Source organism: Triturus cristatus, chromosome 6 (genome assembly GCF_964204655.1).
Source record: "Triturus cristatus chromosome 6, aTriCri1.1, whole genome shotgun sequence".
NCBI lineage: Eukaryota > Metazoa > Chordata > Amphibia > Caudata > Salamandridae > Triturus > Triturus cristatus.
In genome coordinates, this window is record NC_140589.1 from 1,781,441,107 (window position 1) to 1,781,462,730 (window position 21,624).

The 21,624-nt window shown below is 45.3% G+C and overlaps 1 protein-coding gene across 5 annotated transcripts in view; it reads left to right on the plus strand.

Annotated features, from left to right (window-relative positions):
• The window catches only part of EFR3B (EFR3 homolog B), a 1,026,989-nt gene that overhangs the window by 878,406 nt on the left and 126,959 nt on the right, over positions 1 to 21,624 (plus strand). For all 5 annotated transcript variants that reach the window (XR_014963209.1, XM_085613091.1, XM_085613090.1 and 2 more), the window contains one exon: positions 13,382 to 13,473. Coding sequence is in view for 4 of the 5 variants with exons in the window: in XM_085613091.1 (XP_085469217.1) it covers positions 13,382 to 13,473 (92 nt within the window). In the remaining variant the exon portion in view is untranslated. The remainder of the gene's footprint in view (positions 1 to 13,381; positions 13,474 to 21,624) is intronic.

Genomic DNA, 21,624 nt, shown 5'->3' on the forward strand with positions numbered 1-21,624 from the left:
AGATCTCTTCAGTTATCAGCGTGGCTCCTGAGCACTGAGAATTTCTAGATCTAAATATCTCGTCAGAATGTAGAGAGGTACTTGCTCAGGCTCGAGCCCAAAGTACAAATAAGACATATCGCTTAAAATGGAAGCGTTTCTGCCTTTGGTGCCAGCAAGAAAACATTCATCCCTACTCTTCTGCTCCTCATCAAATTTTGCTGTACATTCTGGCATTGGCAAAATCATTCTTCCATCAAAGTACACCTTGCGGCCATTTCTAGATTCAGACGGACTTCCTCTGGAACTTCCCTCTGGTCTGCAAGGATTGTGAAACAATTTCTTAAAGGACTTTTTAGGGTTTTCCCTCCAGTTAAGCCTCCACCGCCTCTGTGGCAGCTTAACTTGGTTCTTACTCAGCTCATGAGGCATCCTTTTGAACAGATTCATTGGGCGGACCTTAAACTCCTCCCATGGAAGGTGGCCCTCCTTCTCGCCTTAACATCTTCCAGAAGAGTGGGTGAACTGCATGCTCTCACTATTCAGGAACCTTTCCTGCAGTTTAAGAAAGAAACTTTGGAATACATTTAGGATTAGTTCTCAGTATCAAAGGTACCTTCAGACTTTCACTTGAATGAGCCAGTTATTCTCAAGTCCTTTTTTCCTCGGCCTACTACTCCAGCGGAGAGGGCACTCCCCTCTCTGGACATGCAAAGATGTCTGAAGTTCTATCTACAGTGTACCAAAGACCTCAGGAGGTCGACACAGCTTTTTGTGGCCTTCAGTGCTCCTCGCAAAGGTTTTCCTCTTTCAAAGCCAGGGATTGTTCGTTGGATTGCCAGCGCAATCCATTATTGTCACCAAGCAGCTGGCAAGCCCCTTGAGGGGCGGGTCCGGGTGCATTCTACGAAAGCTATGTCTTCTTAAGCGGCTCTATTCGCCGGAGTTCCCATCAGGGACATTTTCAGAGCAGCGACCTGGAGCAGTGCCCATACCTTCACAAGGCATTACTGCTTGGATTCATCAATGTGTAGTGACGTTGCAGTTAGACATTATTTTTAAAGAACAAAGGTCCTTGGCTTAATGATAGATAATAAAGACATTTCAACATAGACTTCAATGAGACCTATGGAAAGACTTCCAATGTCCAGCCGGACAAAGGAACATTTATTTCTTACAATTCAAAAGGAATAACAAGGAATGAAAGACCAGGAAGAAAATAAATTAAGGGCACAATCCTGTACCGAGCTTTAACAAAAGAAAAATGAAAAAGAGAACAGAAATGACAGGCAAAAACATGGGGAGCAAGTAGTGGCTTACAATACAGTGAAAACTTAAGTAAGCTCTAACCAACAGTAGCCACAATAAAATTTTCACAATGGATAAATTGCGGTACTGTTTGGAAAGTCGACGTTTCGATCCCTAACTTTCGCACCACTATACACGGACGATTACATCAAACAGCTCTGCTCAGGCCCATCACTACTATCTGACCCTTCAGATATACCCACCTCATCTAACACTTCAATACCAGACCAACTTGAAAAACTTAGGAAAAAACAGGTCCGATTGCAGTTAATGATTTTGATGCTCACAGACTACCTTAAGGCAGAAGTCATTCCCCTAGGTCTACAGGTACGCAATATTCCCGGGATCTTTACTGACAATCCGAAGTACATTTCTATCTTTAGCTATATTGGAACCACTTGCTCACGCCACTGGCTAGTTCTTGGTATTGACATTGCCACTGAAACTCTTAAAACATTGGAAATAGAGATCTCTGACATCCTCAAGCAAACCCAAGACTCACACCCCACAACCGAAGGCAAAACATTATTGGAACAAATAGAGAAAACAGTCGCAGACTTCCATAGAATTGAACAGAACAAAAAAGGCCAACAAAATCAAGAAAGATATAAAAACTTACAGTGTAGAGACAACCTACCCTTATCTACATAAAGATTTTTATACTAACAGATCCTACTCCACTCACCAAAATAACCGCCCGTGGGGCCGCTACAGCAGACGCCAGAATCTTGTAGGTTTCTCAGACACCTCAGCTGACTCATCAGATAGTTCTGACCCGGAGAGGGCAGTAGCACCACAAGACGTGGAGGCTCGCATCAAAATACTTTTTTAGCCAGAGGCCCACAAGACCCGCCCCAACGTGGCAGAGTGAAGAAAACCCAACGGTGGTACAACCCACCAGGGGAGCGGAAGACCCGCAACAATTTTTACCAATGGTAACGACAGGTCACTCCTTAGATCAATACATTAACACTATCCCCATTTTTAATCTCTCTACCTATTCATTGGCCGCAGACGAACTTTCCCTCCTCAAAAAAGGATTATCTTTCGTCCCCACAATTCCACCTAAATTTATGGATCTGCAGACTGAACTCCTTAGATTTTTCCGGCGTATCCGCCTACAGGCCTTCTTCCAACTGCATCCTACACCAGACCATATTGCCAATACACCTTTCCGGCCCCCATCAACCTTCCTGCCATCCGCAGGCATGATACCCACAGAAATACTCACTCTCGAGAAAATGGTTCTCAAGGACCTATCCAGTATACAGAATAACAAAAGGTTCATTCCCTTCAATATCACTCTCAAAGAACAACAAGCAATCAATCACCTCAAAGCAAATGACACCCTTGTAATTAAAAGTGCAGACAAAGGAGGCGGCATAGTGCTCCAAGAAAAAACAACATATATAGCAGAGATAAAAACGCCAACTCGATAACAGAGATCATTACTTGAGGCTTGCTTCAAACCACACAAAAGAGATACAGGGACTGATCCTCAAGACCACTACAGAGGGTCTGATTGCAGGCTTCCTCTCCAAAAAAGAGTTCAATTTCTTGAACGTAAAAACACCACGGACTCCTGTAATATACACACTCCCAAAAATTCACAAAAATAGCACCAACCTCCCTGGCCGACCAATCGTCTCCGCATGCGGCTCTATTTTAGAACCGCTCGGTGCATATGTGGATTTCTTCATTAAAGATTTCATCCCAACTACTCAATGTTATGTGAGAGATTCAATGGCAATGATCAATATGATTGGACACCATCCCTTTAATCCCGAGTCAGAGACCTGTGTACCATGGACGTGGAGTCTCTGTACACAAATATACCTCAGACGGCTGCCCTCCTGGTAATACATAAGACACTGGACTCACGTCCACGCCCACATGCTGTTCCCAGTAATTTCATCCTACAGCTTCTAGAACTATGTCTTACCCGCAATTTTTTCATGTTTAACAATACCTTTTACCAACAAATCAAGGGCACTTCTATGGGGGCTATTTTTGCCCCAAATCTAGCGGTGCTCTTCATGGACCAATTGGAAACTAATGTCATCCTGACCCCTACAAATCCCTTTTTTCCAGGTATCGGCTTTTGGCGCAGATACATCGACTATCTCTTCATTATTTGGATACAAGAAGTCGTTGTTCTGCACCAATTCCTACACTGGATGAATAATAATTGCTCAGGGCTGTCCTTTACCATCACCACTGACAGTGACTCCATCGCCTTTCTAGACCTTACGGTTTTCCATTTTGAAGGCGAATTACTTACAAGCCTATACCGTAAACCCACAGAGCGTAACACCCTCCTGAGCTACCCCAGCAATCACCCCAGGGCCCTAAGGGACTCTTTGTCGTATTCCCAATTCCTCAGAATCAGAAGAAATTGTTCATGTAGGGCTGATTACTTCAGAGAGGCAACTGTCCTTGCATCAAAACTCAAAGACAGGGGATACCCCAAAAACATTGTAAAAAATGCGTCCAAACGAGCTTGGTACTGTCCCAGAGAAGTTCTGCTGACCCCGAAACCAAAAAAAGAATTGCAAAGAATTGCATGCGTCACAACCTTCTCCCCTGTGTCTAACAAACTGAGGAAAATGATTTTACACCACTGGCCCATTTTGAATGCAGGTAGTCTCAACATTGATAAACCCTTATTCGCATTCAAAAAGTGCAAAAACTTGAAGGACCATTTGATCAGAGCTGCATTACCTGTCTCTTCCAACGCCTCTACTCTCGAGGGTGTCTGGGGGCTACCCCCCATTATTGGGCATTCAAAATGTGGTGTCTGTAATGTTTGTTTGTTCACTATCGAGGGCAAAAGTTTTACTTTCAACAACATCACAGTGCACTGTCAATCATTCTCAAATTGCAACAGATCCAATGTGATTTATCTCATCCACTGTCCATGCCAGAAAGTTTACATTGGACAAACAACACAAAGAGTCAAGACAAGGATCTGCCAACACAGAAGTCGCATCCGATGTAGGACACTAAATGCACCCCTTGTTGACCATTTCTCAGATGCCAACCACAACGAGGATGACATACGTTGGACCGTTCTCAAAGTCTTGAAATTGCCCCCAAGGGGCGGAAACATGGCCCAATTGCTCAACCGAGAGGAACTAAAATCAATCATACTCTTTGATTCAATTCGCAATGGACTCCATAGAACAGAGGACTGGACAACTTTGCTCTGAGCACTAAACATTGTTGATATAAATTGTACATAATGCCAATCCGGTTCCTATTTACCATTAGCAGCGAATAATTAATGTTGATCGTTTCTATGATAAATAATGCTTGTGTATATTTAATTTTAGACAAGTTAAGACCGTGAGAAGTGTTTCCTTTGGTATGCCCTTCATAAGCGCAATAATCCTTCCCTCAAGATGTCGGACCACAGGTTCTCCCAGTCTCCAATTGTTCTGTTACTGTCCACCTTGATAATGCATTTTATTGTCTGAACTTCATTTATATCATAGATGTTTATATACCACATATGTCCTTTCACACTTAAGAATTATTTAGATAACACACTTGCACTAGCGACGTCTTTCCTCTTAATTAGCACTCGGCGCCAACCACCCTCACTCTCCCCCCCCCCACCCCTCCAAGTTGTCGGCACAATCAGCAATCCCTTTCCAAAATGGCCCCCATCGGTGCCGTTTCAGATTCTCACCGCCCAGTCCCTCGTTCATCTCCACGCGCGCTTGGCGTCTGCAGTTCCTACAAATACATCATGGCAGGTCCAACAACCCGGTCCAGCTATCACGCTCGCACGAACGGAAGACCTGACGACTACTCACCCCGGTCCTTAGAGACTCCTTTGAGGTAAGCACTACACATAGCACCCGAGATATCAGGCATAATTTCCTGACCTCGGTATTCCTATATTAACGCCCCATTCTGTTTTTACAGCTCTATATATTCCAACAGCCATCGTTTGCTGTTACACAATCCTTGTTACATCTGCAGACGCCCCCCTTTAGTGGACATCAGGAACTGTTCCTTATCTCCCATACAACGGTCCATATTCCGCATTCAAGGTACTCTACCTCCCGCTTCCCCACTCCCTGGGCACTTGACGTGACCAACTTAACGGCTCACAAATTCTCTCGCTCCGTTTTTTTCCAGATATTTGAACGGCTTTCTAATGGCCATCTACCCGGATTCTGGCACACTATGAGCCAAATTACAAGGTTAGCCTTCATTAGCTCCTTATCACTTTCACGACGATGCTTCGCAACATAGTTGTTCACAACCCCTAATCACCACAACTAGATTGTTTTATCTCACAATCGCATCACCTCCGTCGTCAATATACGTGACTGTTTCCCTCACAGCTGTTGCAACTCTTGCCGACCACGGTTCAATTAACACGCTACGACCACAAATTGACAACGTATAGTGATTATTGATTGTCCAATTCCGAAAAACGCCTCAGCATGATTTTGTCTTACTCCATTGCGTCGTTTCACTGCTCTTTATTCACTCAGGTACCTTGGCCAAGCCCGCTGCTATAATTGTGATTTTCTGTTACTCACACGCATAAGGCTCTTCACCTTGTTTGCTCACCGATGTATTATATGCACTTAATTGCCATTGCATGTGCTACTTTCCCTGTGTCCTTTTCCTTATTCTTATTCACAGACAATACATCTGTTCCTTACAACTTTTAATGTTGCTGACAAACTACCGTGTAATTAATGGTGGACATTATTATGTTTTCTTTTCTCCTCTTTTCCTGTTTTAAATCCCACAGGCGTCATATATTCAGGCAATAGTTTATTCTGTAGTCCTCAGGATGATCCCATTGCATTGGAGCTAGGGATCGAAACGTCGACTTTCCAAACAGTACCGCAATTTATCCATTGTGAAAATTTTATTGTGGCTACTGTTGGTTAGAGCTTACTTAAGTTTTCACTGTATTGTAAGCCACTACTTGCTCCCCATGTTTTTGCCTGTCATTTCTGTTCTCATTTTCATTTTTTTTTTGTTAAAGCTCGGTACAGGATTGTGCCCTTAATTTATTTTCTTTCTGGTCTTTCATTCCTTGTTATTCCTTTTGAATTGTAAGAAATAAATGTTCCTTTGTCCGGCTGGACATTGGAAGTCTTTCCATAGGTCTCATTGAAGTCTATGTCGAAATGTCTTTATTATCTATCATTAAGCCAAGGACCTTTGTTCTTTAAAAATAAGTAATCACCCGAGGTCCAAAGCTACCTGTTCGGGTCCCCTTGTTATTTACACTGTTGCAGTGAGACAGGCAGTCCTGAGGAACCTCTTTCAATGAGTGGTGAGCTTTTCCTTCTAACCCTCCTTCCTTTTGTTTTCGTATGCTCTTCACACATTTTGCAAGATTAAATGCTTTTTATGTTTCTCCTCTGATGGTTGATTCCTGTTCTATTTCCCATTGACTGTGTGGGATCAATATCTGTACTGAACATGATGCATCTTGCAATGTTTTATAAGACTGTATTGCTTCACAAAATGTTCATTCTTACTGCTAGCTATTCTGATACAAGCTATGGGAATCTATGAAAGTTCCAATACTGGAGTAAGAAAACAAGTTACTTACGTGTAACTTTGGTTCTCCAGTATTGGTAACTTTCATAGATTCCCATGCGCCCACCCTCCTCCCCTGGGAAAGCTCAGCCTTCAGCATCTTCTGTTATACTGTTACACAACGACTACGTAAATCTGAGGCTCTGAGGCTCTCTCAGGAAGGTTCTATGGGGTGAGGCTATTCTGATTGGCTGTTCATTTTATTTGGTCTCTTTTGCAAAAAGAGGTGGATGTGCTACAAAACTAGAAGGGGCCTAGGCCTAATTCTTTTTTTGTACTTATCTCTATGGCTATTTTATGTATACCGGGGACTCCCATCTCGACAACAGGGAATGATACAAGCAATGGGAATCTATGAAAGTTACCAATACTGGAGAACCAAAGTTACAGGTAAGTAACTTGTTTTCTTACTTTGTCACAGCACACCTCCGTCTGATAACACCTACAGGCACCCAAGCGAACCGCATCTTAGCGTGTCCGTCTCCCGGTGTGTTTTTAAAGGCAGTGGGGAAAACCCAGTCATGCTCGCAAATGATATTTGACTAGACCGTAGCGTTCCCGCAAAAAATAAAATGGCCGTTGTTTATAGTGTTTTGCCATAAACCATGGCTATTTTATTTTTTGTGGGAAGGCTACGGTCTTCTCAAACATCGTTTGCGAGCATGACTGGGCTTTTTCCTCAACAGGTTTCCCACTTGCTCACAAAGGAGATATCTGATGTTTTAGTATGTCACATTAGATTCAAGCACTAATAAACCATTATTTTTAAGGACACCTACACCAACTATAGAGGAGCACATAGATCGGATTACCGCATTTGATATGGACCTGCCCACGTGAGAGGTGGGCAGGCATTATGTGCTAATTTTCAATTCTGTTTAATTCCCTGAACAGATACTACGAGTCATAAATTAAAACCGTATAATTGTAAATTGGGTGCTCACACATTAGGTATGCATTCTTCTTCTTTATTATAGGTTTTCACAGGAGTGGCACGCAGAGGGCTGGTCCCCATGTGGTCCAGAAGAAGAGGTTTAGGGGATACCTCGAAACATGTCAACGCAGTCTCCTCCACCTGTTTCAACACCCTCCGCAAGATCTACAGATGTATTACGACCAACACGAGGAAAACAGTCACCCAGGCCCTAGTCAGCAGCAGACTCGACTACGGAAACGCCCTCTACGCCGGAGCCCCGTCCAAGCTCATCAGCAGACTACAGAGAATCCAGAATGCCTCCGCACGCCTGATCCTCAACGTCCCGCGCCACGACCACATCACCCCCCACCTGAGGAACCTGCACTGGCTCCCAGTCGACAAAAGAATCTCATTCAAGCTCCTGATCCACGCACACAAGGCACTCCACAAAACCGGCCCAGCCTATCTCAACAGTCGACTCTCCTTCTACGTACCCACTTCCGGAGGCAGGTCCTTCTCCCATCGCGCCGCCAAGACCTGGAACACCCTCCCCCTCGACCTGCGACAGACCGAAGACCTGCTGACTTTCAGGAGACAACTCAAGACCTGGCTCTTCGACCAGTAACAGCACCTTCCCCCCTCCCCCCACCCAGCGCCTTGAAACCCTACCGGGTATGTAGTGCGCTCTACAAATTATGTGATTGATTGATTGATGTTGAACGAATATTAGGGACTGTATAAACATAATTGTAACAATTTTCCCTACTATTAACCCCTTTTTATCCATACCAACTAGGAGCAAGAATAAAATATTAGCTCACTAGCTAGGTATTTTTAACATCATTCCCACCACTCCACCAACACTGCACTACACATTTTTCATAAAAAGTGCTCCTACGTAGTTCCGCAAGTCACAGCACTCCCCGATCAGCAGCTGTTTCGAATGGCCCCAATGATGAAGCATGTCACCTAGCGGCAACCCTGGGTGAGTGAGGGGACTCAAGAAAATTATTTTTCTTTTCTGAGGATAGGGGTTTTTTTTCGCGCATTTAGCGGAATCCCCTTTCCCATGGTTAGGTTTTTAGATCTGACATTTACTGATTTTTTTTTTTTTTACACCATATTTACCTCGGAGGGTGAACCTAACCTTTACCTCCGTCTCCTCCCCCCTTATTTGATAGCACTGTAGCAAATCAACATTATATGCTGAGAAGGGAAATTTCCTGAAGACTTGATATGTGCTGTGGCGATGATATTGCAACAAGCAAAGAGCTAAAGACTTGCTTTAAGGCCTGATTACTAGTTAGTCGGAGTTGAAATCTCATGTGGAATTGCACTCTGCTAAATCATAATTGAACCTGATTTTACCAACCAGAAAATCTAGTAAAACTGCTTGGGGCTTCGTCTGCAGTTGCAACCATGCTTCAGCATCTAACCCAGTGTTGCTCACTTCCAGGCAATTCTTCACCTTCCCTCCTCTACCCTTTCTACCCCTATCTTTTAACACTACCTCACACAATCATGCCAACATGAAGTACAGAAACTAAAATGGAGATTAAAGATTGACCCCGGAAAAAAATCACTTTCAAACATAGAGGGTCATTTCTTGCCCTTTGCCACTCTCAAGAGTTTATCAGATGATGCTTTACAGGATCAGATACGGGTTAGATACAATACAGCTCATGGTTGACGGAAAATTAATGAAGGAAAAAACTTCAGTCCGTTGAAGCACTTGCACAAATGGAGGTTCTGAAGCTTTGTCTCATTCTTCCAATGGCACACTCAAAGTCCTTGGCTTGTATGGCTTTACCGCTGTGGTTGTTGGGCAGTTTTCAGATACCATTCATAGGAGTCCCATAAACCGCAATTTGAGGACCTTTTGATCAAACCCCAGCATATCGCTGACTACTATTTACCAATGTTTCTTCATCTTAAAACAGTAGCTGAGACTGTTTTCTGTATTTTCTGTTCGTTCTGGGGACTACAGCTATAGAACTATCAGATTGTCTGGGACTTGTGGCTACAACAACAGGTAGGTATGCTATTTGCTGAAGGCAAAATATCTCACTATCTGTGACTTCTGCTACTTGACCTATCAAGTGTATTCCAGGATAGGACAATTGCACAAAAGTGAATAGTTCTTCTACTTTTTCTGTAGGGTAGTTATAGATTTTTTTCTTTGGCTCAAAGCTTTGACATAGGATAGGGCAATTGCACAAAAGTGAATAGTTCTTCTACTTTTTCTGTAGGGTAGTTATAGATTTTTTTCTTTGTCTCAAAGCTTTGACATATGGGGAGTGTGAGTCTTTACTATGGCATGACATACGAATCCTGAGAGATTTGGGACTGTTCTGTAGAAGTTCCACTCCAAACTCATTCCAAATTCTGTAATGGCACATGACTTGATTTCCTATCAGGGGATACGTTTTGAACTAATGGCTACATGAAAAGATCATTTATATGCTTCATAGAGGTACCCGCTCATTGAGCTGCAAACTTATTTGACCCGGTGTCTATAAGGGTGTCTATAAGAATAGTAGCCCTATCATCTAGCTATTCTTTACCTGGACAGGACATTATGGTTGTAATTCTTTTGCCAGGAAAGTTCCAGACAAGGAAATTAACCTGCAAATATTTCTCTTAAGTGGTACTTTCAGCCAATATATTGCTTCATGGACCAGCCGGTGACTTAATTAAAGTAGCAGTTTGAATATCAAATTGTTACATCTCGGGCACACCAGAAGCAGCTTTGTGCTCACTTGGCCTCATGTCTACAGGAGAGAAGACAATGGATCTTTGGTCCTCATGCTCTGGGTCCAGTGAGGAGTTTGTTCGGTTCAGTCCAGTCAGCATCGGTGTTTCCAAGGTCTGAGGAGCTCGGCACTGGCGGCAAAGTCTCCCATGAGCGGAGCAAAATGCTGAGCTGGGGAATAAGCTGACAAAGCTCTGGAGCTTGGAAAAGAGGAAGGAATTTAAACAGACGGTTCTTTTTACACCTGTCATCTCAAGGAAATATCACTTTCTTGAAGAAGGTGTGACTAGCCTTCAATCTATTCTTATGCAACATAGTCCCATTTAGAGGATTTGTTTTCTGAATCTCTCAAATGAAGACTGTCTTAACCTTTTTCATGTGAAATCAGTTCCTGCCTAGACCATGTGTAAAAAGTCCTTAGTCGGAGAAAGTTGCGTCACAATGCTCTCATATCCCTATTTTTTGTTGTCTTTATCAGCCACTTACATTCTTTTTTGTCCCTCAGTTTTACTCACTCTTTCTGCTGCAGTTTCCTAACTGGATTTCCTCGCCTCAAAGACCTTTATGCTGTGCTCTTAACCAACCCCATTGCAGGCTAATTTAAATGCCTTTCTTAACAACCTCTGCATCATTTATCCTATTCAGTCAAGAACTACCAACATTGTCCAGGAGATTTTCTATCTTTGGCAGCTTTTACTCCAAATGGGACTCTCTTAAGGAGACACTTGACACCTTTCACATGTATATTAAAGTGCAGTTTGCCTTTGTGGTTTCTGGGAGCAATCAAGAAGGAAACCAGAAAGCATAATATCCAGTACTTGCCACAAATCAAATTATAAATTATAACTTTAGAAAACAAAGGACAACTCTGACATCTGGGTGAAAGGATAACCTACTTTTAATTCATTCTAGAGTTTGCAGATACTCTGTCCTGCAGGCAACGGTGGGTCTTTGTTCTGACAGAGCAGAGCACAATTGCAGAATCAATCTTTTGAAGAGAAAAGAACATTCTGGCCAAATCTGTTTTATAAGTAGTCCAGTGTTTTGCAGGTGCTGCTGCCTGTGTGCACTGGTTGCACTTTTGTAACAACTTTTAAGAAAGATGGTAAACCTCTGTACATACTAATGGACTTGAAGTACATTAGACCTGAGTAAGATAAAGAGTTGGTCCATTTAACATTGAGGTTAATAAAAAGATAGTTCTCAGTGAAGGTAAAATAACTGCAAAAAAGGTAAAAGCTATAGACTCTTTTAGAATTGTATGTGGCTACTGCTGCTGATCTATTTAACCATAAACCCACTGCAGTGTTGAAGTATGCGTCACTGGCAAACCCTGGCTGTTTCGTTTTTCACTATTATACCTTTAAAACGCGAAGTCCACTAGTGTGTTGTGTGGATTGCCTTGAAATATACTGATCAGAGGAACTCTCTGCTGACCATGTGGGTAGACCACAGTATTTGGGATCTTGGATCGGAGTGATATCAGTCTTCACTAATTCTCACTGACTGCTGGGGCTCCCACCCTTATTGCTTTTGTAATTTGAGGGCTGCTGATGTGACCCCTCAGCCATGCTTCATAAGCTTCTTTTAAGCCAAATACTTTACTTGGTCAGCGATCTTCACATTTTTCAACTTTAGCTGATACCGTAGTGGCTGTGAGAGTCTTAGCTATATTTCGTCCATGGTTTTAAATATTAACTTTACATTTGGTCTAGTAGTGAACTAAATTAATATATTATTTTGACCTCATGGTTGTATTTACATACTATATTTTTTTTTTGTCCCAAGCCTTCACCCCCCATTACCGAAGCTCAACAATTTACTGATAAGTGATAATTGCACAGAACAGTTTCTTCAAGTCCATAACCATTCTCCTGTGCCATCTGTAGTGTAAAATCAAAATGTGAATTTTATCCTTAGTCCCATTCTGGATGTGGCAAGTGAAGGGGCTGTTCCTGTTCATTAATCAGATATGTTGACAGCACTTTCAGAAGGGAAGGTTCATCTGTTCAGATAGCCATGATATGTTAGATGGAACCAGTGGCATGTATTATTTCTGTTTATTATAGTGTGCATGGTTAGGATTTAAATCATGTTTTAATGTAGAGTCTACGTTAATGGCATCCTCTTCTTGGTTGGAGAAAGGCTCTTTTGCCTTTACCAGCTTAAGTCCACCTCTGTTGCTGCAATATATAGTACCCTAATGACCATTGAAATGGCATATATGATTGTCAATTAAATATGATGGATGGTCCTGTAACCTTGCTCCAGGAAATGGCTATTATTGTAGATAAAGTAGATATTATGGTTGTTTGGCTTACTGAAATTTGGAATATCAATAAAAAGTCACACTACTTTGAGAATGTGGTTACTGTTTGAGGGTACCTGGTGGTTGAGTCCCAGTTGTTTGCATTGACGTTTGTTATTCTAACAATGAAAAAACAGAAAAAATAGACCCCCACATGTACATTACTATTTAAACTGTCTGGCTTTTCAGAGATATAGGGCCTTCATCTCTGCAAGACTGATTATCAACATACCTCCAGCTAAGAAGATTCTTGTCAGCACCCATCTTTAAATATTACCATTTCATTTAGTCATTCCACAAAATAGCAAACAAAACTGTAAACATAATACATTTTGAAACAAGTGTACCTCAGTGACAAAAAATGTATTATGGAACAAATCCTTGAAAACTATCCATTCTTCTTAATTAGATTTATTATTCCATTTATTTTTTATTTTTTGTTCACAGCCTATAATCCCATGCTTGTGTTTAAGTGGTCAGGGTGTTTCTCCACTATTTACTGAAGTACATTACATATTTTACTTGCTGGTTTGTTTACCAGATGAAGATCGTTTATCAAAGAGGAAAAGCATTGGTGACACAATTTCTCTGCAAGTTGAAGTGGAGTCAAGAAACAGTCCTGAGAAGGAGGAGGTATGCTGCATAATTTTTCACTTTAAGCGATTTATTGTATTATCAGATGTACATTTTGGCAGCAATTGCAATCTGGTTAGTTCACCCACATTGGTTTGGTTATTATGCTCTAGTTCATATGGAAACAGGCTGAGCACTCTTCTTGAGTGTTGTCTCAAGCTCCTGCACCCACATGTCTGAAAGCATCAAGTTAGAATATTGGTAGCCCGCATGGGATCCTCCAAGAGGGTGCACGGTCTGCATCAAATCTCTCCCAAAGAGAAATGGAAAAATGTATGCCTGAAGGAGGATAAGGAGACATTCAAATAACTTTGCATAAACACAGTAGATGGCATGAACATATTACAGCTGAGTTGTGCCTGCACTGAAAAGGATCAAGTGACAAGCTTTCTGTTGGGGGGAGGGGCAGAGGACATCCTAGGGTATAGCATTCGGAAGATCGTCACAGAAAAAAAGCTAGAAAAATTGACCCAATTTCCAGCCAGAAAATGTTTTTTTGTACTGATCAAAGAGCTCAAACTGTGTTTGTGATCCTTTGTAAAAATATATCTGAAAGAGACACGTTAGTGATAGATTCCTTACATTAGAATATCCCCAGGCGTCAGAATAGATCCGGAATGTTTTCGTCAGCAGTACCCCTGCGCCTCGGTAGGCGTCATCGTGCGGCTCAGCGTAAGTCGCTGGCGTCGTATTCACCAAGATGACGTCATCGGAGCTACTTAGACGCACCCACACGCGCTGACGTCAGTTCTTTCTTTTTCCGCGCCAGCAAACACATATCTGAGAGAGAGCGGTACTCCTAGTTAATATTTTAACTTTATTTCTGAAACTTGTTTCTCTTGCTTGTCGAGTACTCGACTTCTGGTGCAGTAGAGATGCCCGGGTTTAAGTCCTGTAGGGACTGCCGCCGGAACATGTCGGTGGCAGACCAGCATGACGTGTGTCTCTTCTGCTTGGGGCACGCCCATGACCCTGAGACTTGTCCCGATTGTTGGGCCATGGCACCGAAAGCTTTGCGGGAGCGTTCTCAAACGTTGTTGGAGGCCTGGCAATCGGTTCCGCGACGCTCCAGGTCCCGCTTCCGTGGGAGGTCAAGGGACAGGTCGCGGGGCCAACACTACCGTTTGTCGGAATCGGGGACAGGTAAGTCAAAGCGCCATAAGAAGTCGAAGAAGCGACGTCGCTCTTCGTCTTACCCTCCACGGTCACGGGACACGGTGGAGGGGGCGGGTGGTCACTCCCCCGCGGCTCCGGTGGAGCCTCTGTTGCCTGCGGCCTACCCGCCTTTCCTGGGGCCGTACATGACTCCAGAAGAAATACAGGTATTCCTGTCGGCCATGGGACGTTTATTAGCCCCATCGGGCCCCTCCGGCACGCCTTCGGGCTCCGTGGACCCGTTGGGTGGTCATGCCCTTTGATGACACGCGCCTCTTTGGTGACAAAACGGATAGCACTTTGGAACGCTTTAAAGACTCTCGGGCTACAGCCCAGTCCTTGGGTCATGCCACCACGTGCGCTCCCTTGGGGTCTGCCTTACGCTTCTTTAGAGGTCAGGGACGAGGCACCCAAACGCGTTCCTTTCAGAGCTGCCGGCCTGCGCAGCCACAGTCTCAGCGCAGCGGCAGTCGGGTGGCCTGTTGAAGTGGGGCACGGGGCCAGCAGACGGGTCAGTCCACCACCGCCCCTGCTACCACTGCCTCAAAACCTTCCTAGTCCGGTGTTTCAGGCCCACCAAATGCCAGTGGGCAGCAGGATTCACCTTCACTTCTCCCACTGGTGCACCATCACTTCGGACAGGTGGGTTCTGCAGATAGTCCGAAGGGGCTACTCCCTTCCTTTCGAGACTTCCCCTCCAGCCATGCCGCCTCGGTACCACCGCATGTCGGGGGATCACTTGGCGCTTCTCCAGCAGGAAGTTGTGGCCCTCTTGGCCAAGGGGGCCATCAAGCACGTTCCAACGCCAGAAGTAGGTCGTGGTTGTTACTCCCACTACTTCCTGGTTCCAAAGAAGGACAAGGGCCTGTGTCCTATCTGAGACCTCCGTAATGTCAATCGCTTCCTCCTGAAGGAGAAGTTTAAGATGCTCACGCTTGCTCAGGTCTTGTATGCCCTAGACCCGCAAGACTGGATGGTAGCGGTGGACTTGCAGGATGCTTATTTTCATATCCCCGTCCTGCCGGCCCACCGGCGTTACCTGCGGTTCATGGTAGGCACAAGCACTTTCAGTTCACCGTGCTCCCTTTCGACCTTACCAGCGCCCCTCGGGTGTACCAGCGCCCCTCGGGTGTTCACGAAAGTGATGGCGGTGGTCGCAGCTCATCTGCGCAGATCAGGGGTCTCAGTCTTCCCCTACCTGGACGACTGGCTGTTGAAGGCGGGCTCGCCCCAGGCAGTCGTCTCCCACCTTCAGTCTACGGCCGACCTCCTGCATTTGCTGGGGTTCTCCATCAACGTGCCGAAGTCGTACCTGATTTCCTCTCAGAAGCTCCTCTTCATTGGAGCGGTTCTGGACACGGCGCAGTTTCGGGCTTATCCTCCCGTAAAGCGAGTCCGGGACATTCGGGCTATGATTCCGATCTTTCAGCCCTTGTCCTGGGTTTCGGTCAGGACGACCTTGAGGCTTCTGGAACTCATGGCCTTCTGCATCCTGCTAAGCAACCATGCCAGATGGCATATGCGGGCTCTGCAGTGGGACCTGAAGTTCCAGTGGGCGCAGCATCAGGGGAAACTGTCCAACTGTGTCCAGATCTCAGAGGGCACTGCACAAGACTTGCAGTAGTAGCTCACGGACCAGCGTTGGGTCAGCGGCAGATCCCTCTTCCTTCCCCAACCGGAGCACGCAGTGGTGACAGATGCGTCCCTCCTGGGATGGGGCGGCCACATGGGAGAGGCGGAGATCAGAGGCCTCTGGTCTCCGGCGGAATCTCCGGCGGAGTCCAAGCTCCATATCAATCTTTTGGAGCTCAGGGCGATCCTACTTGCACTGAAAGCATTCCTTCCCTCTGTCAAGGGGAGGGTAGTGCAGGTGTTCACAGACAACACCACCGCCATGTGGTATTGCAACAAACAAGGCGGGTGGGGTCATGGACCCTATGTCAGGAGGCTCTACGCCTCTGGACATGGCTGGAACGTCAAGGCATCTCCTTGACGGTTCAACACCTGGCATGTTCTCTGAACACCAGGGTGGACGAACTCAGCCGCCGGTGCCTGATGGATCACGAATGGCGTCTTCACTCGGAAGTGGCACAAGGTCTCTTTCTGCTCTGGGGAGAATCTGGGTTAGATCTATTCACCACTGAAGAGAACGCGCAATGTCAGCAGTTCTGCGCGTTGGAGTTTCCAAGGCGGCACTCGCTCGTTGACTCTTTTCGGCGTGAGTGGAGTTGCGGTCTGTTGTACGCTTTTCCGCCTATACCACTTCTACCCAGAGTGCTGAAGAAAATCAGATGCGACCAGGCCCAAGTCATTCTTGTGGCACCGGACTGGGCTCATAGAGTTTGGTATCCCGAGCTACACATTATGAGCGTGGATCCCCCGATTCGACTGCCTCTTCGGGAGGATCTTCTGTCGCAGCAACAGGGGATGGTCCTCCACCCGAACCTGTCCAGCCTCCACCTCTTTGCGTGGAGATTGAGCGAAGACAGTTGACACCATTTGACTTGCCTCCTGAGGTCTGTAATGTGATTCTGGCAGCCAGGCGTCCCTCAACTAAATCTATGGACGCCTGTCGGTGGAACAAGTTTGTGGCATGGTGCACAGCGAAAGCTGTAGATCCCCTTTCTGCCCCTCTTTCTGAGGTCCTTTTGTTCCTTCTCTCTTTGGCACAGCAGGGCTCTGCTCTGGGCACTATCAAGGGCTACCTTTCTGCTCTTTCAGCCTTTCTCAGGCTACCTGATCAGCCCTCCCTTTTCAAGTCCCCTGTTGTCAATAGATTTCTCAAAGGCATTATTCACCTTTTCCCTCCTATTCCTTTTGTGATACCTCAGTGGGACTTGAACCTGGTTCTCACATACTTAATGTGCTCTCTCTTTGAGCCTCTTCATAACTGTCCTCTGCGGTTATTAACTTTGAAAACTGTCTGTTCGAGGCATATGAGCTGCAGATCACACACTATGCATAGATCGCCATCTGGTGTTTGGCCCGGATGTTTGCACTTTGTTGTTGTATTGGAATAAGTATTTGGAAGTCATGGGATAGGTGACTCCTCCTTTGGAAAATAGTGCGCATGGGCATCGACTCCATCTTCAGATTGGTTTTTTTCCGCCATAGGGCTCGGATGTGTTTGTCACGCTCCAGTTCGGTGTCGTTACCGTTCTACCTTTCGACCCGCAATCCTTCACCCATTCTTCGGTATTGTTTTTGATCGTGTTTCCCATTCGCCGCGCATCTCTACAAACATGAATTTTTCTATTCCGGTCGTCGATGCAGGCCTTCAGGCCTAGCTGCGCCATCAGGCCTTTTGGCTCATGGAAAGGACTCCTTTCAAAAAGTGTCCTCAATGTGGACCCAAGTTTCCACACGCTGATCTTCATGAGGTGTATAACCTCTGCCTTTGGCCTGAGCACGGGGCCAAAGACTGTCCAGCTTGTGCCTCTTTCCGCCCCAAGAAAACAATACGGGATCGTCTGGCTCGAAGAAGCATGGCTCGATCATCAACATCGATACCTGACGATATCTTCCAAGAAGGCATCAATGTACCGGAGCAGGAGCAGATCGAAGATGGCAACATTAGCGCCTCCGAAGCCGACGACTCCGACATCGAAGACGACCCCATCACTCCAGGGCAGCGGGTCGTAAGTACTGACGTCGACCCCTCCACCCCCCACCCATTCATAAAAAGGCTTCGGTAACACCTTCACCTTCAGGCCTAGGTGGACACCGGGACAAAACTTCCCACGCCCTGCCTCCGAGCTCGGCAAAGAAATCGACACATAAGCCTTCAGGCCATTCAGGATCGAGCCAGCCTACTGTTGGTACCGAAACCCCATCCCTGGCACCAAAAACAAAAGACAAACCCAAAGAGAAACCATTGTCTTCGTCCGCACCGAAGCCTGGTTCCACATAGGCGCATTCGGCACCGAAATCCACTGGCACTGAACCTTCGGATCTGAAAAAAAATCATCGGAACCAAACAAACAACCGGGTCCGAAGACCCCAACGGAACCCAGGAAAATTCCTGATTCTAAACCTAAGGAGCATAAAACAACTCCAAAACTTGTGCCACCCACACACAGTCGGACCCGAAAAAATCGGCACCGAAACAACACACTCCAGAGGAGGAGCTTTTTCGACCTGATCAAACCCAAAAAACTCTCGAAATAGACCCAATGACAGGTCAACTTATACTTAGTAGTCCTTCCAGGAAAAGGAAAATGGACAAACCTGCACCAGCTCCACTTCCTCTAAAGAAGAGAGATATTGCCACTTCTCCTTTAAGAATTCCTTCTCCACCTCCTCCTACACACCACATCTCCCCTATTCCATCTCCAGTACCCTCACAATCTCCTCCACCTCAGGATGATGACGCCTTTGGGGAGGAAGGGGATGATGAACCTTTAGGGGACCCTAGTCATCCTAATATCCCTAATGACCCATTTGGACAATTATGGCACACCAGATGTTCCTGATACACCACAAGATGATATCTACCCATCTAGACCATCCCCTCCAGAGGATACTATAGGATTCACTCAGCTCATACACAGAGCTGCAGAATACCACGGTGTGAATTTGCACACATACCCTATAGAAGAAGATTTCCTCATGGACACTTTTGCACCATCTCAAAGGTCCACTTCCATTCTCCCAATGTTAAAAGGGGTAATCAAACACGCTCCTGAAGTCTTTAAGGATCCTGTAAGGGCTAGAGTCATTAACCCCAGAGTGGAAAAGAAATACAAGTCTGCCCCAGCTGACCCTGTTTACATTAAAGGGCAGCTTCCTTTAGATTCCTTGGTAGTCTCCAATGCCAGGAAAAGGGCTAACTCCCAAACCACAGGCGATGCTCCACCTCCTGATAAGGAGTCAAAACTGTTGGACGCATCTGGTAAAAGAACAGCGTCCCAAGCAGCCAACATATGGAGAATTGCCAACACGCAGGCTTTGCTGGCTAGGTACAATAGGGCACATTATGACGAACTAGAGACCCTACTACAACACCTTCCAGATCAATATAAAACAAGGGCCAATCATCTCATCTAGGAAGGCAAACTTATAACCAATACCTCCATTCGATGAGCTCTGGATGCTGCATACACAGCCTCCCGAGCTATTAATACCAGTGGCCTTTTGCGCAGACATGCATGGCTACGTATTTCGGGGTTCAAACCAGAGGTTCAAACTACCATACTAAACCAACCGTTTGACCAGGAACATTTATTTGGGCCTAGTGTAGATTCATCTTTGGAGAAGATGAAAAAAGATACTGATACTGCCAAATCAATGGGAGCTTTAAAATTCCAAACTCCCAGAAGTTCATTTCGTCGCTCCTCTTATAGGGGCGCCTCTAGAGGTTTTACCACTGATAACTCCTTCTCCTCTTATAAAAGTCCCACCCAGACCTCATCTACCAGAGGTTATTACAGAGGAGGCTACAGGGGCAATAACAACAAGGGTAGAGGCAAAACTATCAATACTCGCACTGCCTCCACCTCCAAACAATGACTCACCCCGGACCATTATACTCCGGTCGGGGGAAGATTGCTACAGTTCCTACCTGTCTGGAACACCATTACCACGGACAGGTGGGTGAGACAAATCATCCAATCCGGTTATTGCCTAGAGCTCACTTCAACTCCCCAAACATACCACCCAAACAGCGTTCAATGTCAACAGAGCATTAAACGCTTATAAAACAAGAGGTGCTTTCCCTCCTACAAAAACACATGCAATAGAACTAGTTCCCCTGCATCATCAAAACACAGGGGTTTACTCCCTGTATTTTCTCATTCCAAAGAAGGATGGAACCCTGATGCCCATCCTGGACCTCAGACCAATAAACCTCTACATACAATCAGACCATTTTCATATGGTCACTCTTCAACAGGTCCTTCCTATACTCAAACAATGCGATTTCCTTGCCACCTTAGATCTCATGGACGCCTACTTCCACATTCCCATTCACCCTGCTCACAGGAAATATCTTCGATTTGTAGTGGACGGTCAGCATTATCAGTTCAAGGTTCTCCTATTCGGAGTCACCACAGCACCCAGAGTCTTCACAAAATGTCTGGCAGTGGTAGCAGCCCACTTAAGAAGACGACAAATTCACATCTTCCCATACTTGGACGACTGGCTCATAAAAGCCAAGTCGCATACCCAGTGTGTAAATCACACACACCACAATCCAACTACTTCACAACTTAGGGTTTACAATAAACCTCACAAAGTCTCACCTCCAACCGTCCCACATCCAACAATATCTAGGAGCCACAATAAACACCTCAAAAGGCCTTGCATATCCCAATCCAGCCAGGATAGCATGAAGCAAGCCCTTATAACAAGATTCCAGCGGCAACACTCACTTTCAGCTTGAGTGTTTATGCAACTAATAGGAATGATGGCCTCTTGTATATTCATAGTACCTCATGCAAGACTACAGATACGCCCCTTACAGGAATGCTTAGCACGTCAGTGGAACCAAGCTCAAGGTCCGCTAACAGATCTGGTGTTGGTGGACGGCCACACACATCCCTCTCTGCAGTGGTGGAACACCCAAAACCTTTCCAAAGGGTGACCGTTCCTAGAGCCGGTTCCACAGATTGGGCTAACAGCAGACTCATCGCTCACCGGCTGGGGAGCTCATATACTACATCACGCCATACAGGGCACATGGACACCTCAGCAAAAGCTACTCCACATCAATCATTTGGAGTTATTAGCAATCTTTCTAGCATTAAAATCATTCCAGAAACACATACCAGGCAAAGCTGTCTTAGTCCGGACGGACAATATAACAGCAATGTATTATTTAGGTGGGCTATTCCTCAAAACATATTCCATTTAGCCCAACATCTTCCAGGAATTCAGAATCAAATGGCATATCTGTTAAGTCGTCAAACACAAAAGATTCACGAGTGGGAACTTCAGCCACAAGTTCGTCAACCATTTTTCCAAATGTGGGGGCATCCAGAGATAGATCTCTTTGCCACA